Source organism: Dasypus novemcinctus, chromosome Y, assembly GCF_030445035.2.
Source record: "Dasypus novemcinctus isolate mDasNov1 chromosome Y, mDasNov1.1.hap2, whole genome shotgun sequence".
In the NCBI taxonomy this organism is placed as follows: Eukaryota; Metazoa; Chordata; class Mammalia; order Cingulata; family Dasypodidae; genus Dasypus; species Dasypus novemcinctus.
Window position 1 is genome coordinate 10049566 of NC_092216.1, and position 19245 is coordinate 10068810.

At 32.1% G+C, this 19245-nt stretch overlaps 1 protein-coding gene across 3 annotated transcripts in view; it reads left to right on the top strand.

The window, feature by feature from the left end:
* The window catches only part of LOC139438386 (ubiquitin carboxyl-terminal hydrolase 9X-like), a 160252-nt gene that overhangs the window by 47069 nt on the left and 93938 nt on the right, over nucleotides 1-19245 (top strand). For 2 of the 3 annotated variants that reach the window (XM_071213502.1, XM_071213503.1), the window contains exons 11-14: nucleotides 314-418; nucleotides 10250-10456; nucleotides 11730-11866; nucleotides 14370-14503. In XM_071213502.1, the coding sequence (XP_071069603.1) occupies nucleotides 314-418; nucleotides 10250-10456; nucleotides 11730-11866; nucleotides 14370-14503 (583 nt within the window). Of the gene's footprint in view, nucleotides 1-313; nucleotides 419-10249; nucleotides 10457-11729; nucleotides 11867-14354; nucleotides 14504-19245 lie in introns of all 3 variants that reach the window. The other variant, XM_071213501.1, reaches the window with a different exon arrangement.

Genomic DNA, 19245 nt, shown 5'->3' on the forward strand with positions numbered 1-19245 from the left:
ATAAAATTTCTTTAATTGTCAGTGACAAAATTTTATTCATGGAATACTGGGAAAGTATTACTGATCTGTAGATTACAAAACTGGAATTCCTAAATTGCGTTAACCATTTATACAAAAAGTTTGAGTTACCAAGTTTAAATGGCAGTTCTAAACATTCAGAATTAGAGATTTTTAAAATATTATAAGGTCACAAATGAGATGAGAATATGTATTAATTCTTATGGATTGATACAGTATAGCTTAGTGTTCTATTCAAGTATGGTATGTTTTTTTGTTTGCTTTCATAATAACTTTATTTTTGTTTTTTCAACAGGCAGGGAAACATGAAGCCATAGTGAAGAATGTACATGATCTACTGGCAAAGTTGGCTTGGGATTTTTCTCCCGAACAACTTGATCACCTTTTTGATTGCTTTAAGGTATTCAAATAGTGAAGTACTGCCATTTCATTTTAAATGGGCGAAATTAATAGTTATCTTTTTTGTCTTATATTATGTACTTATAACATTGTGTCAAAAATTTTTTGGTGAGGGAATTGATCATGCTTTCTTTTCCAATGAGAACTTAACAGTTTTTGTATTATTAGAAATCACTATTACATATACATAATCTTACAACTCAAATTATTTTGGGTTAATTTCCTTTGGCTATATTCATTTTTTATTTAACTTAAATGAGCTGTAGAAATGCAGGGAAAGATAACTATTGGTTGTGACACGGAGCATATAGAAATGAAATTAAGAAAGTATTTCAGGAGCCTCCAGTATCACATCTGCTGTGATGTATTTTTGGAACTTTAAAATAATTTATTATTTATATATGTTTTATGATAATAAAATAGACATAAAGCTGACCTCTTTAACCATTTTTAAGTATACAATTCAGTAGCATTAAGTACCTTCACAATGTTGTTACAACATCATTCTTCCCTACTCCCAACTCTGGTCCTCTCTATCCTATTTTCTCTTTGAATTTGCTTATTCTAGATACCTTGTATAAATGGAATCATAACAATATTTTTCTTTTTGGTTTGGCATATTTCATGAATGATGATCATAGGTTTTGCAAGATCATCCATGTTTTCACATGTATTAGAACATTTATGATTGAAAAATACTCGTGTGTATATATGTATACCACATTTGTTCTATCGTTGGTTCTGTCATTGGACACTTTGTTTCTCAACTTGTTGCTGTTCCGAATAATGCTGAGTAATGCTGGTGTACAGATCTGTGTTTGAGTCCCTGTTTTCAGTTAGTTGGGATATATATCTAGGCATGGAATTAGTGGGATATGTGGTCATTCTGTGTTTAACTTTTTGAGGAAACCACAATATTTTTCACAGTGCTGCACACCATTTTACATTCCCACTAGCAATGCTTGAGAGTTCCAATTTCTCTACATCCCTTTCAACATTTTCTGTATTCTGCTTTTTAAATATTATACCTGTCCTATGGATGTCAATTAATACCTCATTCTATTATTGATGTCTATTTCCTTAATGGTTGATTATGGTGATCATTTTTCCTGTGCCATTGACCATTTGTTTATTTTCTCTGAAGACTTACCTATTTGAGTACTTTATTATTTTTTTTAAAGATTTATTTTATTTCCCCCCTTGCAGCTTGTTCCTTTCTTTGCTGTCTCTTCTCTGTGTCCATTCACTGTGCTTTTTTTCTGTCTGCTTGTCTCCCTTTGTTGTGTCATCTTGCCCCTCCAAACTCTCCACGATGCATGGGCCACCTTGCCTTCATAAGGAGGCCCTGGGACATGAAGCCAGGGCCTCCCATATGGAAGATGGGATCCCAACAGATTGAGCCACAGCCACTTCACTTTCACTGTTCAAGTACTTTATTCTGGATATTAATTCTTATCAGATAATATGATTTGCAGATTTTCTCTTTCTATGGTTGTCGTCTTACTCTTAGTGGGGTTTTGTGAGAAAGCACAACAGTTGTAAAATTTCATGAGGCCCAGTTTCCTATTTTCTTTTGTTGTTTATACTTTTTGGTATCTTTAATAACCTCTTGCAAAATCCATTGTCATTAAGATTTTCCTGAGTGTTTCTTGCTAATAGTTTTATGGTTTTAGTTGTTTATTACATTTAGGTCTTTGATTTATTTTGCGTAAATTTTTTAAAAATTATATTATGTAAGAGACTATCCTATTCTTTTGTATGTGAATGACCAGGTTTTTTTCCCAGCACCATTTTTTGGAAAGATTGTATTTTCTCAGAATGGTCTGGGCACATTTGTGGAATATCTTGTTTATCATATATGCAAGAATTTATTTCTGATTTCTGTATTCTGTTTATCTGCATGTATTCATATGCCAATACCACACTGTTTAGATTTAGTATAGCTTTGTATGAAGTTTGAAGTCAGGGATTGTGAGTCTTCCTACTTTGTTCTTCTTTTTCAAGATTGTTTTGACTATTAAAGGTCCTTGCATTTCATGTAAATTTTGGAGAGGGTTTTTTCTGCAAAAAATACTGCCGTGATTTTGATAGGAAATGTACTGAATCTAATCTAACAGGTTGCTATGCATAGAATTGTCATCTTAGCAATAGTAAGATTTCTAATTAATTTCTTTCAAGTGTTTTAGAGTTTTCTGTGTACATATAAGTTTTTCATCTTTGCTTAAATATGTTTCTATATATTTTATTCTTTCAGATGTTTTGTAAATGGAGTTGTTTTTCTTAATTTCATTTTTGGATTGTTCATATTTAATATATGAAAAATTGATTTTTATATTTTGCTCTTGTATCATATCTTTTACTGAGGTTGTTTATTGGTACTAAATAATTTTTTAGTGGGTTCTTTAGAATTTACTATTAAAAAAGATCATTTCATCTATGAATACAGCTAGTTTTAATTCTTCTGTAGCCTAGATGTCTTTTATGTCTTTTTGTTGCCTTTTTGCCCTGGCTATAAACTCTAGTATGGTGTTGAATAAAAATGGCAAGAGTGGGTATCTTTGTCATATTTCTGATTTTAGGGGAAAGCGTTCAGCATTTCGCAATTGGGTTTGATGTTAGGTGAGTTTTTTCATATAAGCCTTTTATTATATTGAGGAAGTTTCCCTTCTATTACTAGTTTGTTGAGTGTGTTTTAATTAGGAAAGGGTGTTAAGTTTTGTCATTTGCCTTTTCTGCATATTCAGATATAGGAATTTTTGGCCCTTTATTAAATTGGTTGATTTTTGTATGTTGGGTATTGTAAACCATTATTGCATTCCTGGAATAAATACCACTTGTCATGATTTATTATCAGTTTTATATGTTGCTGGGTTTAGTTTGCTACTATTTTGTAGAGGAAGTGTTTAGAATTTTAAGAAGCTGCCAGAGTGCTTTCCAGAGTAGCTCTAATATTTTATTATTTATACCAGCAGTGTATGAGAGATCCAGTTTCTGTGCATCCTTGCCAACTTTGTTTCTAGTCTTTTTTTTTTTTCCTGTGATGGCTGTACAGTGAAAATCTTTTTGTTCTTTTCATTTTTGTTTTCCTATTGGGTAATGATTTTAAACATCTTTTTATGTGCTTGTTTGTCACTTGTATATCTTCTTTAGTATGGTAAATGTTTCTTCATGTATTTTGCCCATTTACTACTTGGGTTAATTTTTTTATTAATGAATTTATGTAGTTCTTCCTGTATCCTAGAGACTAGTCTTTTGTCAAGATATTTGGTTTTCAGATACTTTCTTCCAGTCTTAGAGTTTGTCATTTCATGCTCTCCACCTTATCTTTTCCATAACAAAAATTTTTAATTTTAATGAAATTCATTTTATCAGCTTTTCCTTTTATGGATCATAGGTTTTTTTGTGGGTTTGTTGTTATTGTTGTTGTTGTTTTTAATGTTACATTGAAAAAATATGAGGTTCCCATATACCCCCCACCTCTCTCACCCCTCTCCTCCCATATCGACAACCTCTTTTTTCATCATGGGACAGTCATTGCATTTGGTAAATACATTTTGGAGCACTGCTGCACCACATGCATAATGGTTTACATAATGGTTTACACTTTCCCCCAGTCCACCCAGTGGGCCATGGCAGGACAGAAAAGTGTCCAGCAACTGTCTGTGCAGTACAATTCAGGACAACTCCGAGTCCTGAGAATGCCCCACATCATATCTCTTCTTCCCTCTCCCTACCCTAAGCAGCTACCGTTGCCACTTTCTTCACATCAGTGCTACATTTTCTTCCATTACTAATCACAATAATTCCAGAACAGAATATCAGTAAGTCCACTCTAATCCATACTCTATTTATGGATCATAGTTTTGATGACAGTCTTAAGAACTCTGCCTAGCCCTATATTCTGAAGATTTTTTCCTGTTTTGTTTTTTTTTCTAAAGGTTAAAGCTTCACATTTTACATGTTATGTTTGTGATTCTTTTAAAAAAAATAATAAATAGACATTTTAACTTCACAGAAAAAATTACATAAAAAATACAGGGAATTCCCATATAACCCTCACACCTACACACACATTTTCCTGTTATTAATGTTTTATGTTAGTGTGGTACATTTGTTAAAATTTATATTGAAGCCTTGATACTAACTCATGTCTATACTTTACGATTTACACTTTGTACAGTACGGTTTTATAGACTTTGACAAATGTCCAGTGTCCTGTGTCTATCATTGCTGTATCATACAAAATATTTTCCCTGTCCTAAATATGCCCTAAGTTCCACCTACTAATCCCTTCTCTTCAAAACTCCTGGTAACCACTATCTTTATATCAGTCTTACAATTTCTTCCATTAACACTAGCTAAAAATTACCATAACAGTAAGTCTACTTTGATCTGTGATTGCAGTGCTTACTGATATTGTTCATTCCTCAGTCTCAAGGATTTGGGTTTTTGTCTGCTCTGATTGCATCAGTCTGAGAATGGACTTAGATATTACAGGGTAGATGGAAGGAACTGTTTTGCTTGCAGTTGTAGATACTCCTTTTGTTTTTTGGGATGCGACTTAATTGTTTTGCCAGTTGTCCAAGACAAGCACGAAGAAGTGGAGAGTAGGAATTGGCCACAATTCTCCTGAGATTCAGGGCTCAGTTGGCATGTTAACAATCCAGATATTTCAGTCTTCAAAAGATATTCAAATAAAAGGAGTAGATGAATCACGTTTAGCAGAATTATAAATGAGTATAGGTATGCTATATTGGGGAAATAGATTATCACATTTTCCCGAAGAAGGCACACTGAGGTAGTGTTGATTTCATGAAGCTATGTGCCTTACCTCTGGTGTCCAGATGACCTGGAACCCTCAGGAGCACTCAACTCTTGTTTGAGGCTTTATTTATAGTGACAGTGAAATTTGCCATGTCTTTGCATAAGTATAACCTCCAGTTTGATCTCCCAGCTCACTTTTAAATATCATAGCCATAAAAATTCTTTTTTATTTAGTATTTCCCCCTTTTGGCCAAGGTTTTCTTTCAAATGCATCGATGATTAGCTTTTGGTAAATTAGTTTTTGCGTAAGGCAAAATTGAGACTTGGGTTAACAGTCATTTTTTTCCTATAGGTTGTCCAATTATACCAGAATTATGGGGTGAAAAGGCTATCTTATATATCTTTCCTCTAATGAATTGCTTTTGCATTGTTTGGCAAATCGGTGGTACAGATCTATTTCTAGAGTCATTGTATTCCATGCATCTATGTATCTGTTCCTCTACCATTCCTACACAATCTTGAATTGTATATACTTACTAAGTTTTGGTATCAGGTAGTCATATTCCTCACACTTCATCTTTTCCAAACTTGAGTTATTCTAATTTCTTTGACTTTTTAACATAATCTTGTATATCAATAATAAGTCTTAGAATAACCTTGAACATAAATGAAAAATCTATGATTTGGGTAGGAAATTTGTTAATCCTGAATTAGTTTGGAAAGAACGGACATCTTTCAAGTCTTAAGGCGTCAAGTCTGAAAATATCACCTGCTGCTTCATTTACTTAGATCATCGAATTTTCATTAAAGCCTTGTAGTTTTCTGCATACATTTCCTGTAGTGGCATTGTATTTTTAACACTAATGTCCATAACTTTATTGCCAGTATATAAAATATTTGTTTGTTATGTTTACCGTGTATCCTGTGACCTTGCTAAATTCTCTAATTATGTCTTTGACAATAGTATTGTTAGGTGAGATTGCTTCAGATTTTTTACATAGAAATCATTTCTATGAAGTACTAGTTTTACTTATTCTCTTTTAATTTAGCTGCCTTTTCATTTGTTTTTCTTGTCTTATTGCACTTTCTTTAGCTTAGAATTACTGTGTTGATTAAGAGAGGTGAGAGCAGTCATCTTTGCTCCTGTGCCATAAGTATAATGTTAGCTGTGATTTTTTTTTTAAGATGCTCTTAATCAGGATAAGTAAAGTTTCTGGGAGTTTCTGTCATAAATGTATGTTGAATTTTGTCCAACTCTTTTTCCTGCATTAATTGATGATAAGCGTTTTCTTCTGTTGAGTCTATTATGGTTTATTATAGTAATTAATGTAGACTATTGAACCAGAATTTTTATCCCCAGAATAAAATAACCTTTGCCCATTGTAGTGTAATTTCTATATATTTCTGACCTAAGATAACTATCATTTTATTAAGGTTTTTGAGACTGTATTCCTGAGATATATGTGGTATGTAGGTTTTCTCTCTTTTTGGTCTTATCTACATCTCATTTTACTACCAGTGTAATATTAGTTTCAGAAAACGGATTGCAAAGTATTCTGTCTTCTGCAGGTGTTTTGGGAAGAAATATATACAGTGGTGTTAATTATTCTTAAATATTGGAAAGAATTCTCAGTGAAACCATCTGACTTTTGAAGCTTTCCTTTTTGCAAGTTTTAAAATACTGAAATTAATTTCATTAATTGTTATAGGGCTATTCAGGTTTTCTGTTGGTTGAGTTTGGTAATTTATGTTTATTTCAGTGATGTGGTTTGCTCATCCAAGTTTTAAAATTTACGTGTTGTTTCATCCAAGTTTTAAAATTTGTGTGCTCTATGTATTTTGATATTTGCAGAGTCTATATGAGATCTCCCATTTCATTCCAGATTCTGGTAATTTTTATATTCCTCCTTTATTATTTGTCCATCTTACTAGAAATTTGTCAAATTATTGGTCTACTTGAAGAACCGTTTGTTTGATTAATATTCTATATTGTATTTCATTTTTATTGACTTTGTTATTATTTTTAATGATTCCTTCTGCTCACTCTTGAGTTTATTTTGCTCATTTTTGGACCTTTGAGTAAGTAGGCTTAGATTATATTCATTTGAATTATTTTTGTATATATGCATTTAATGCTATACATTAGCTTCTTAGAATTGTTTTTTACATTGTGTAATCTGTAAATTTTGGTATATGAGTTGTTTTCATTCAGTTGATTGCATTTTTTATTCCTTTTATGTTGCCTTTTTATTCCATTATTGTTTAGAATTCTGTGTTTTACTTCCCAAATATAAGGAGGTTTTCAAATCATCCTTCATTTATTTTCTCATCTGATTTTACTGCGGACAGAAAACACAGACTTCTCAATTTCAATTCTTTTAAATTTGTTGATGTTTGTTAATGGTTCAGTAAACTTTGTTATGTGATCCCTGCGTATTTGAAAAGGTGTATTCTACTTTTGGGTGGAATGTTCTATAAATGTGAATAAAATTCTGTTGACTAGTAGTGTGGTTGAGTTCTTATATGACTATTGCTAATTTTCTGTAAATTCTCTTATTTGTTAAGGAGGGAATTAAACTTTTTCTTTCAGTTCTTTTGTGTTGGTTTCGTGTATTTTAAAGAACTCTTGTTTAGGTTTGCTTTGTAACGTCCCTCTTTTCTTTTCTCTCAAATCCCCTTTACCTGATATTAATACATCCATTCCTCCTTTTCTTTGGTTAATATTAAATAATATCTATTTTTCAATCATTTTACTTTAAACTTGTCCATATCCTAATATTTTAAAATATACATAATGAATATACATAAATATACATAAAATATACATAATGAAAAATACGTTACTAGTTTGCTTAATGCTGCCAAGGCAAAATACCAGAAATGTGTTGGCTTTTATAATGGGGATTACTGAGGTAAAACTTTACAGTTCCAAGGCTGCAAAAATGTCTGAATCACAGCATCACGTTCTCCCCAAAGGTTCATACCATAGACTCCTGCCACATAGCAAAGCAAAATGGTGGCTCTACATTTTTGGGTATCTGTCTTCTCCTCCAGGCCACTTTCTTTCAGAGTTAAGCTATAGGTGATCAAACAAATGGCAGGACTCATCTCTTCATCTTTGAGCTGCTCATGAGCCTACCTTTCAGGGGCCTCTTTCCATGCCTCTCTGCTCTGCTGATTTCACGTATAAACAGCCTCCAGTCTCTAGGACATCTCCCAGCTTCTCAAGGCTTCTTTTTCTTTCTGCAACTGCAGGCAGTCCTGTCTCTTACATAGAAGGAATGAAAATGGTGACGTTAATCTATGCGTTTCTCTTTCCAGTTTTCCATCAAGAGCGTGGAGCCATGGGTCATGCTTCAACTGGCATAGTTCAAAGTCCCTAAAGTGATCTAGTCAATAGATCTAATCAAAAATTTCCTTAATGTAGTCGAAGTGCCCCACATCCACAGAAATGGATTATTTTAAGAACAGTCTTTTCTGGGATTCACAGAAAAACTTCAAACTGACACAATTAGTATATTTATATATAATGTAACTATGCTAGAATTTGTCTGCCTTTTTATTTTTTGTTTTCTATATCTTCTCTTCTGGTTTTCGTTGCAGTGTTTATTTTTCCTGCCTTCTGAAGCTAACTTGAACTTTTTTATTTATCTGTAGCATATTGAAATACCTCTTTTTATAAATCATGGCTATAATAATGTAATAATTCTGACGTATCTGTCATCTTGGCCCCAGCATCTGTCATTTGTCCTTTTTCTATTCGTTTGCTATCTCTCTGCTTCTCAGTATGTTGAGTAATTGTCTGTCGAAACCTGAAGCTTTTTATACTAGTTATGACACACAGAATCTATTTAAACTTTTTGTTTTAGCTGGCTTTGTCTAACACCAGTCTAGCTGGGAAAGGGCAGGATATTCCATTTTACTCCCCACTTGGTCTTCCTTGACCATAAAGGAGAGAGATATTCCTCATTACTGATCACTGGGGTATAAATTCTGACTCCCTGCATAATCCCCACTGACACTTTTGTGCAGGTCACCGTATTGCTATTTAACAATCATAAAAATCCTGATTCTTCTAGACCTCTGGCATGTACTCCAACAGGGATTAGACAGTCTTAAGGGCTTATTACTGCTAGATTTGGTTAAGGTTGTAGTTCCCAGTTTTTTTTTCTCTTACATGATGCTGGTAGATGTTGGGGCACCTTGTTAATCTAGGCTTTCCTAGTGTGTTTGGGGTGGGTCATAGTTATTTCTTTGGTGTTTGGTTGGAGTAGAGTGGTTATTTTCTAAAAGTTTTCTCCCTTGCTAAGTTGCCTCTTTATTGGACCTTTTACTAGAGAGTTGGCTTTGTTTGGATATTTTTTCTTTCCCTATACCAGTACTGTTTCTGGGTGGATGACTATTACAAATGTAAGCCTGGGATTTATAAGATTAAAAGAAAATATGGGAAACTTACCATGATATTGTTCTTTAGGTTCTTAGGTGTCAGATCTACCTTCTTTACCTTCCAGAGTCTTATGCTTGCCTAATATATAATATGTAGAGTTTTTATTTGTACTTACTTTGAAGAATAAGGACAAGTATGTCTATTCCATCTTCTCAGAAGAGGATTGTTTTAGTTTTATTAAATAAACTGTTTTCTAAATATGAATACCTTTTTTTTCATTATTTCTCTATAAAATGAGATTAGTTTTATTTTTTAATTTAGAATTTGTCAGACTTTTGTGCCTGTTTATTTTGTTTTAAAAATGTTTAATACATATTACTGTTCTCTTTGTTTGTAATATTTAACTTTCTGCATCCAGTATTTTTCATTTTTTAATTTTGTAATTTAAAAGTAAAAATGTAATAGAGTTTAGTTGTAAATAAAGATGGAGTTTAAATTAATCTGTTTCATTAATACTACTTATTTTTCTCAAATAACACTTGAGCAATTTAGTTCTTATTCTGGCTTTTTTTGCATGTTGGATTGCTTTTTATGTGTTGAATTTAGTTAATCCAGGGACATTAATTTAAACTGCATGATCTTTACAAATGACAATGTTTGATATTTAAATAATTTTTCTAGGCAAGTTGGACAAATGCAAGTAAAAAACAACGTGAAAAGCTACTTGAGCTGATACGTCGTCTTGCAGAAGATGATAAAGATGGTGTGATGGCACACAAAGTATTGAACCTGCTATGGAATCTGGCTCACAGTGATGATGTGCCTGTAGACATCATGGATCTGGCTCTCAGTGCCCACATAAAAATACTAGATTATAGTTGTTCCCAGGTATGGCTGTACTTTTTGTTCACTTTCTCTGAACTTTGTCCTTCACTATTAGGATGGCTTAGATTCAGGGTAGTTCCAGTCAGTTCTCTCATTTTTGTTTATAAAGTAAAAATCCTAAGGAACTGGCTTGTTTCTGTTCGTATACATCTGTCTTCCTCCTCAGGTTTCTTCAGCATGGTTTTATTTATTATCTACAAAGCATTTAAGCTTCCTTGAGAGAAAGGTTTATAGGGTATTAGGTCTGATAGTGACTTTGGAAGGTTTCTTTAATTTTAAAGTTAATACAATTACTAGAACTTCCTAAGTAGTCCCTTCTTGATGAGCTAATTACAACAGCTTCCCTGAATTTAACACGTCATGCATGATTTTTAACCCATGGTGAAATGATCTATACTGAAAGAAAAATGTCCTTATTAATAGAAGTATTTCTTACATTGATAAACTGAACTTGAGAGAAGGAAGAATTTTTTGTGAGACCTCAGCATGAGATACAGTAGAGATTAGGAATCTTACAACACATTCTAGGAGAATTTGATTTCTTCTCTGTTAGTTTTAATTAGAAATAAATTTAATAAATACCATGAGGAGGAAAACAAATGAGTTCATAAATGTATATAGCAGGAATAGTCATCAAAAATAACCATTCTTTCCTTTCGGGTATTAAAAAATTTTTTTTTAATGAGAATGTATTTTAATACAACTTATTTTTCTCATCTAATAGTTTATCTTGATTAGCTTTTCATATTAGTATTGTGGATTAATTGATTTAGTTTTAATAGTCTAAATACTGTTCTTTTGTACCATGATTTGTTTTAACCAGTTAATTATTAATAAGCCCTTTTTTTTTTCAAAAAAATTACCAGAAAGAAAATAATAAATATTATATACATATCTCTATGTGTTTTATAGGTATTTCTATATGAATAAACACTTAGTACTGGATTGCAATATATTCTCTACTATAATATATTTTGCTAATTAACGTTTTCTACAGAATGCCCCTTTGCTTACAGTTTTACAGAATGAGAATGACTGTTTACAATTGCATCATTGATTATTACTGAATTTTTGTGTTTGCGTCATCATTTTTGCTTTGTTTGCTTTTGATTCAGGTGATGAAAATGGTGCTTTCTTGCCTTAATTTCTTTATTTTAAAGTATAAAAATATAGATAAAATTTCATAATTTCCTTTATTACTCAGTGATCTCATATGAAGATAGAGCTATTTTAAGCACTGATTCATGTAAAACAGAATTTTTTGTGTGTGTTTAAGGACCGAGACACACAAAAAATCCAGTGGATAGATCGCTTTATTGAAGAACTTCGTACAAATGTAAAGTGGGTAATACCTGCACTGAAACAGATAAGAGAAATTTGTAGTTTGTTTGGTGAAGCACCTCAAAATCTGAGGTAAGGCCTTTATGTGTATCTTTTTTTGTTTTCATTTATGTGTTATAGTGAAAAGAAAAAGAGTGTCAGATGTAAAAGTAATTTTTAAAACAGAAACCTAAAGTGAGAAAGCAAGAAGCTAATAGAAGGTACATTTGTAATAAAACTTGTTTTTATTTTCTGCCAGAGAAAATGTAAATCATTTGTCCAAGGAGACCTAGCAGTTAAGTCTCAGGCAATATTATAAGTTCAGAATTGTCTTTGTTTTTCTACTTATATATCATACTTTATTTTGATGAGATGTATTATGTTTATCACCTTCTTTTTGTTATACACTTTCTCTTCCTTACATTACCCCCTTCTTCCATTTAGGTACCCATATTTATTCTTAGTCCCCCACATTATATTATTTCCTAGAAACCTATTATTTTGTTTTTTTCTTTTTTTAACAAACCTATTTATTTGTTTGTTTTTGAGAACCACAGACTTTTAATTTTGAAATAATTATAGATTCACAGGAGGTTGCAAAGATTGTGAAGAGACAGGACCTATGAATCTCTTATTCCATTTCTCCCACTGGGTACATGTTATATAATTATAGTACAATATCAAAGGCAGGAAGTTGACATTTGTACAATGTATGTGTGTCATTCTATATCGTTTTATCACATGTATAGATTCATATAATGGTTATTCCAATCAAAGGCAAAACAATTCAGTCACCAGAAAGATCTCTTTCGTGCTACTCCTTTAAGGTCACGCCGAACACCTACTCCTTCAATATTCCTAACCCCTGATTGGCATTAATCTATTTTCTACCTCTGTAATTTTATTTCAAGAATATCATAGACGTGGAATCATAGAGTATATATCTTTTTTTGGGGGGGGTACGAGGGATTGAACCCGGGACTTCATACATGGAAAGCAGTCACTTAACCTTACTGAGTTACATCTGCTCTCCAGTATATGTCCTTTTGAGATGAACTTTTTCATTCAACCTAATGTCCTTGAATTTTATCCACATTGTTATGTGTGCTAATATTTCATGCCTTTTTAGTGCCGAGTAGTATTCAATGGCAAACCAATTTTTTTTAACAAATCAATTTTGTTTATACATATTAATAAAGTTTAAATTCATCCAAAATATATAGTCAGTGGTATTCAGTATAATAACATATTCAGTATAATAACATCAATTCAGTCATTTTTAGAGCATTCTCATTATTCCAGTAATTTTTTAAAAATCACCTTTCAATCTCTATGCTTCTCTTGCCATACATAGCTACTATTCTGTTTTTTTACTTTGTGTTTATATTTTGTATAGATGAAGTCAAGCAGTTTTCTTAATTGATTATTCTAAAATATATTCTAACATTCTTATTAGCTTTAAATTTCATATTAGAGAAAGCTAGCATTCAAAGGAAAAAATAAACTTCTTTTGGGGTTAATTTTCAAAGATAAGGATACAAAGTGAGGTAAATGATGAAGCTTGAAAAATATTTTTCAACTCTTGTTTAGCTGTCTGTTCCTTAAAAAGATGCTGAATTGTCTGGTTGTTGGAATAATTTACCCTTCTATCTCCTCATAATATTTGTGGAATTAATGACATAAGGAGGAAAAGTAACAGAGCTATAGTTAGTGGCAGAAATATTCACAATGAGATTAAGATCCCTGGTAACCCCAGTTTTATCTAATAAGCCATAATTCGAGAAACATTCTGTTATATAGAAGTAATTTCATGATTGCAAGGTCCATTCCATCTCTGGATTGATATAATTGTCAGAAAACAGAAGTTTTAAAAGCTATTTATATGTTTTGATTTTAAAATTGTATTTTAACTCACGTAAAAGGACACGAAATAGAAAATTTTGGTTGAATAAAATCAGAGAAAATTACAAAAGATCTACTATTAACAGCAGTGTTTATTAATGACACATTTTAAGTATCTTTGATCCATGTTGTATCTTTTATTTAAAAATCCAATTTTTGGCTGCAGAGAGTATAATATTAGTGTGTATACTCTTTAAGGCTTGGTGACATTATAAATCATACATTAATAGTTAACTGTGAAAGTTGTTGATTTCATTGAAAATGGGAAAGTAGGAATGAAATAGGTATCTTTCTGGTGATACCCAGGGGTAAATTTTTTAGAGAAATTGTAGATTTACAGAAAAATCATACGTAAAATACAGGATTCCCATACCCTACTCTCCACCACCAACACCTTACATTTACTGGAATTCTTGTTACAACTGATAGCACTTTCATAATTGTGCTTTTTTTTTTAAACAGTAATATTTATAACAACTCATAAAGATTACTAAAGCAATATTATAATTGAGGCATCAATTATTCTCTTTAAAGTGATGCTTTTCTATTTAAAGGGAGTATAGTGACCAAATCCTATTACAACTGCAGAGCATTGTAAACTTTTAAGTATTAGCTAGATTTTAGGTTCTGTAAACTTTCTTGATTACAGCATGTTCATTTGCCTAATTATACTGTTAAGTTCTTCTCATTTCAGTCAGACTCAGCGAAGTCCCCATGTATTTTATCGTCATGATTTAATCAATCAACTTCAGCACAATCATGCCTTAGTTACCTTGGTAGCAGAAAACCTTGCTACATACATGAACAGCATGAGACTATATGCTAGAGGTATGTATTCTAAGCTAAAATTACCTGTGGGAATCAACATAGACCTCTTATCTGATTATTTTGTTTTGCTTTAATGTCACCTCAGAAATTGCTACGTATTATTTTAAAAGCTAAAAAACAACAAGAAGGAAGTGAATTGGTTTTTGAAATTGTTTTCATGTATGAGCTTTTGATCCATTTGTTCTGCTAAATCTTAACACATTCTAAAAATTCTAGGCCAACTTTTCAGGACTCTTTAGTAAGTGCTTGCATTCAGTCTCATCTTTGTTAATTTTTTTCCCTTCAGGATTTGGGAGTCCTTTTACCTCCAGTTGTTTGTAACTCCTATGTTTGTACTCAATCATTTTAAGCCTTTGCTTTCTTACTGCCACAATTTCTTAACCATTTCTCAAGAAAACTTGGCTCTAAAAGTCATCTGTCATTAATTTTGTTCCTGTTTATTCTTATGTATATTTCTTCTTCTTAATTTAAATCTTATGTAATATTTTTCCATTGTTCAAAAAACTTATGAGACATTCAGCAGATTAGTGATGGGAGGACTTTAAGAATTAAAGATGTTTCCACTGGTCCTGAAACTATGAAGATGTTTAAATATGTTGGTAATATTTCCTCTGATTTCAACAGCTAATTTTTTAGTATTTGCCATATGTGGAACATTCTCTTTAGTGCTTTAAAGATTAATTCTGATGTTCTTTGCCCTCTGTCATTTATACTGGAGTTTCTGTGTGCTGGATCAAATATGGTCTTTGAACATCTCTAATTCCCCCCTTTGCCAAATTCCAGCCACCTTATAGACCCATTTTTTTACTCATATATAGAGAGAAAAACATTCTTTTGTATAATGTTAAAGGCAAAATTAAGTAAAGTGTTGAATTGAAAATACTGCTTAGTTGATAATGCTACATTAAGGATCTGAAGAATCCAATTGTATGTTTTGAATATGAGGACATTTGTAATACTTAATTTGAGAAGAACTATAGACTCGGTATGGTTGAGTAATAACTCATGATAGTTATAAAACTCCAAAATTTTTGCTTTAATTCTTCCTTCCTCGTATAAAAGTCAGGAAATCTTTATTGAAAAATTACTCTCCAGATACCTCTAGTGATTGTACATACTCTTTGTCTCTTGACATTTTGTTTGTAGGACTAGAAGAGCAGTCTAGGTTTAAAGTGCTGCAGTTAAACACATTTCTTTCTAGCCAGTTAAATCCCAAGGTTTCTGCAAAGCAGAATTGTAGTAAAAACAAGTAAATTTAAACATGAAAACTTGGGATTTGTTTTCTTTACTGAGAGCAGCCAAATCAGGGAGAGAAATGAGACATTTGCATGTTATCCGCTCAAGCTCTCAACAATTCAGTGTTGGTTAAACACAGTTTTCTTCCTTAAGTTATGATCTGAAACGTTGTTACAGAGTCTTTCCAGATGCCAATGAAAATTTGTCCCCAAAGTGGAGTCATCTGTTTAGTGCCAGTGATTTTTTTTTTACTTCGTTTTCTTGCGTGTGAAGTTTGTATTTTTAATTGTCAGTATTAAGTTGCATATTTAATATTGTCAATACCTGTGAACTCATTCACAAGGCATTCAGAAATAGACAGTGTCCATTTCAGCCTCATTAGGATTCTCATTTCCTTTTAGTCAAATTCTACTTGTGTTAGCTCATCTCACTTTCATGATTATAAGAATGTTAGTATTTTTCATTTTCCATCTGTTTATATTTATTTCTTTAAAAGCTGTAAGGATACAAATGCACGCTTGAGAGTTAAATTGCCTAGAGTCAAAGGCTGACTTAGTAGCTGCATAATTTGGAAAGTACGTAAGCCTTCTATGTTTAAAATATAGCAAGGCTGCAAAATGACGGTAATGTAGTATTTACCTACTTTCATGATAGCTTAATCCCTGGCACATAGCAAACAATTGAAATTTGGCTGCTATTAATGTTACCCTAAATCATTGATTTTATATGATTTTTCTCTTAAATCTTTTTTGCCTTAATATAGTACTTTTACTTCAGACTAATGGTTGTTCAACACATACTTAAATAAAGGGATAAAATGAAGGCTCTCACTAAAACTTTTAATGTTAAATCACTTCTATGATAACATTAACTGTCAATATTCTAGAAACAATAGTGTCATATTGTGATTTATTTGGTATAATAAACATATTGCATGTATCTTTTAAAGCATGTAACATTGTGCAGTAAGATAATATGAGGTTTCTGAAGTTCATAGATATTTCCTTACTATCTGTTGAGCATTTCCTTAATACTTTGTATTTGTCCAGACTGTATTCCCTTGGCAATTTTGTCATCATTGGATAAAATCTAGATGGAATAGTCAGCTGATTCTGTTTCTGCTTCGACGTTATTTTAGTAAAGAAATAACATTAAAATTCTTCCCAACTTACTTATGCTAAAAATGAGTTGTTGCCTTATATTGCCTTCATCCACCAGTGATTTTAGGATTACATTTGGAAAAAAAATCTGTGTGCCAGAGCAAATAGATACAATTCAGTTTAACTCATTGGAAAAAACCTTTATAGTGCCATGGTTTTCACTTAATAAAAGTTTCATGTGACTTTTTTTTTTCTGATTTCTGGATCGATTTTTTTTAAGTCTTCTCCCCATAGGTCACATTATTATAATTCTTTAAAACCTGTTTTCTAAAGACTGCTGTTTGGATTACCTCTTTATATTCTCTTTACTTTCATTATTGGTATTTGACTGTTTTCAAAACAATTTTCCACAAAAAAGCATTGTCCAAGCATCATTCATTAATAGCATAATGTTAGCATGCAGATTCTGAACTAGGAACACTCACTAATTCTAATTCTTTCTAACATGTGATTTGAAATATTGTAATATAAGTTTGGGTGCCTGTTATTAAGCTCAAAAAAATTTTAAAGAAGAATAATTTCATTAAGTTTATAACTCCTTGGAAAAATGGCTGCTTCTAGGGCTAGGACAGAATAAGGGTTCTGTGAGACTTGAATATTTTATTATACCAGAAAATAGAATATTTTGATATATCAAAGGAATGAAGGACATAGAAAGATGGCTGAGTAGAAATCAACAGTAATCAGTCCCTCTACTGAAACAACTTCAAGAAGTAATTGTCTCAACTATTTTGGAGCTCTGTAGTCTAGTGGAACACTTGTAAAGTCTAGGGAGGAGCTTTAGGAAGAGGCTGGTAAATCTGGTGAATTTCACAGTTAGTGTAGGAGCTGCCACCACTCCCTTGTGGTTGGAAGTACTGCATGCTACATCCCACATGGTGTGTGGTATGCTTTTGTCAGAGAAGATTATGCAAATGTTATCTTAAAGAATCAAGTTTGTGTGTTTTGATTGCTGACTGCTGACTGCTAGATGGCCAGAGCACAGAAGATAGCATTATTTAAACCCCTAAAGGCTTAACATCTTCCCAATATAGAGGAGGATTAAAGAGACTACTGAGAATGAAACATTTAGGGAAATTTTTTTCAGCTTACTGACCGATTTAATGTTAATGGAGCAGAAACTTCACTGACCACAGACTAGAAATACACATTTTGTAAAAATGGTTTGGAAAAGTCACAGATGTATGTCTGCAGCACTTAGCAATAAAAAATCCACACTCCTGAGGAGTGGGAGAATTAGATTTATATAATTATCACAGCATAATACTCACACTGTTCATTTTTCACCAAAACTATGAATTATGCAAAGAAAAAAAAAACAGTAAAGCGAGGACCCATTCACAGTATATAAAGAATTTGACATAATCATCCCTAAAGAAGTTCATACATTGAAACCATTAATCAGAGATGTTAATTAATTCTCTTACATACCTGAACAAATTGAATGAAATGATGGAAGAAAAAACGAAACCAGGAGATCGATTAATGAACAGATAGAAAATATTGATGAAGAGACAGTGTTGTAAAAATAAGCCTTACACAAACTTTATAGCCAAAGTTATAATAATTGAAATGGGAAACTCATTTGAATGTTCAACAGCCAATCGGAGCAGGGAGAAGAAAGATTAGTGAACTTTAAAGACAAGAAAATAGAATATTTCCAATGTGTCAAAACTAATATTGAAAACTAAGGGAATCATGAGAGAACTATGGGAAATTATCAAGCGTACAAATACATGCATTATAGGAATCCTGAATGAAGAAGAGAGAAAAACCAGAAAAAAATATTGGAAGAAATAATGGCAGAAAACTTCTCTTACAGGATCTCCAAGCAAAATCCATATATAATCAAACTCCTAATGCCAAAGGCAGAATTTAAAAACAGCAAAAGAAAAAGGACTTGCCATGTACAAGGATCCTCAGTAAGATTAATAGCAGATTTCCTCAGAAACTCTGGAATCCAGAATGCAGTGGGATGACATATTTAACGTGCTGCAAGGGAAAAAAATAATGATTCACCAATTATTTTATATATTACAAAACTATTGTTCAAGAAATTGAGACATATCCTGATAACCAATGACTGTGGAAATTCAGTTGTTAGACCTGCCCTATAAATAGTGCTAAAGGGACTTCTGCAGGATGAAACGAAAGGACACTAGATAATAAAATAAAAGCACTAGTAAAGTTAATTTCATAAATATAAAAGCCTCTAACATTGTACTTTTGGTTTGGTATATGTATTAGACAGCCAAAGGTGTGCTGATACAAAATACTAGATATTGGTTGATTTTTATAATGGGTATTTATTTGGGGTAGGAGTTTACAGTTACCAGACCGCAAAAC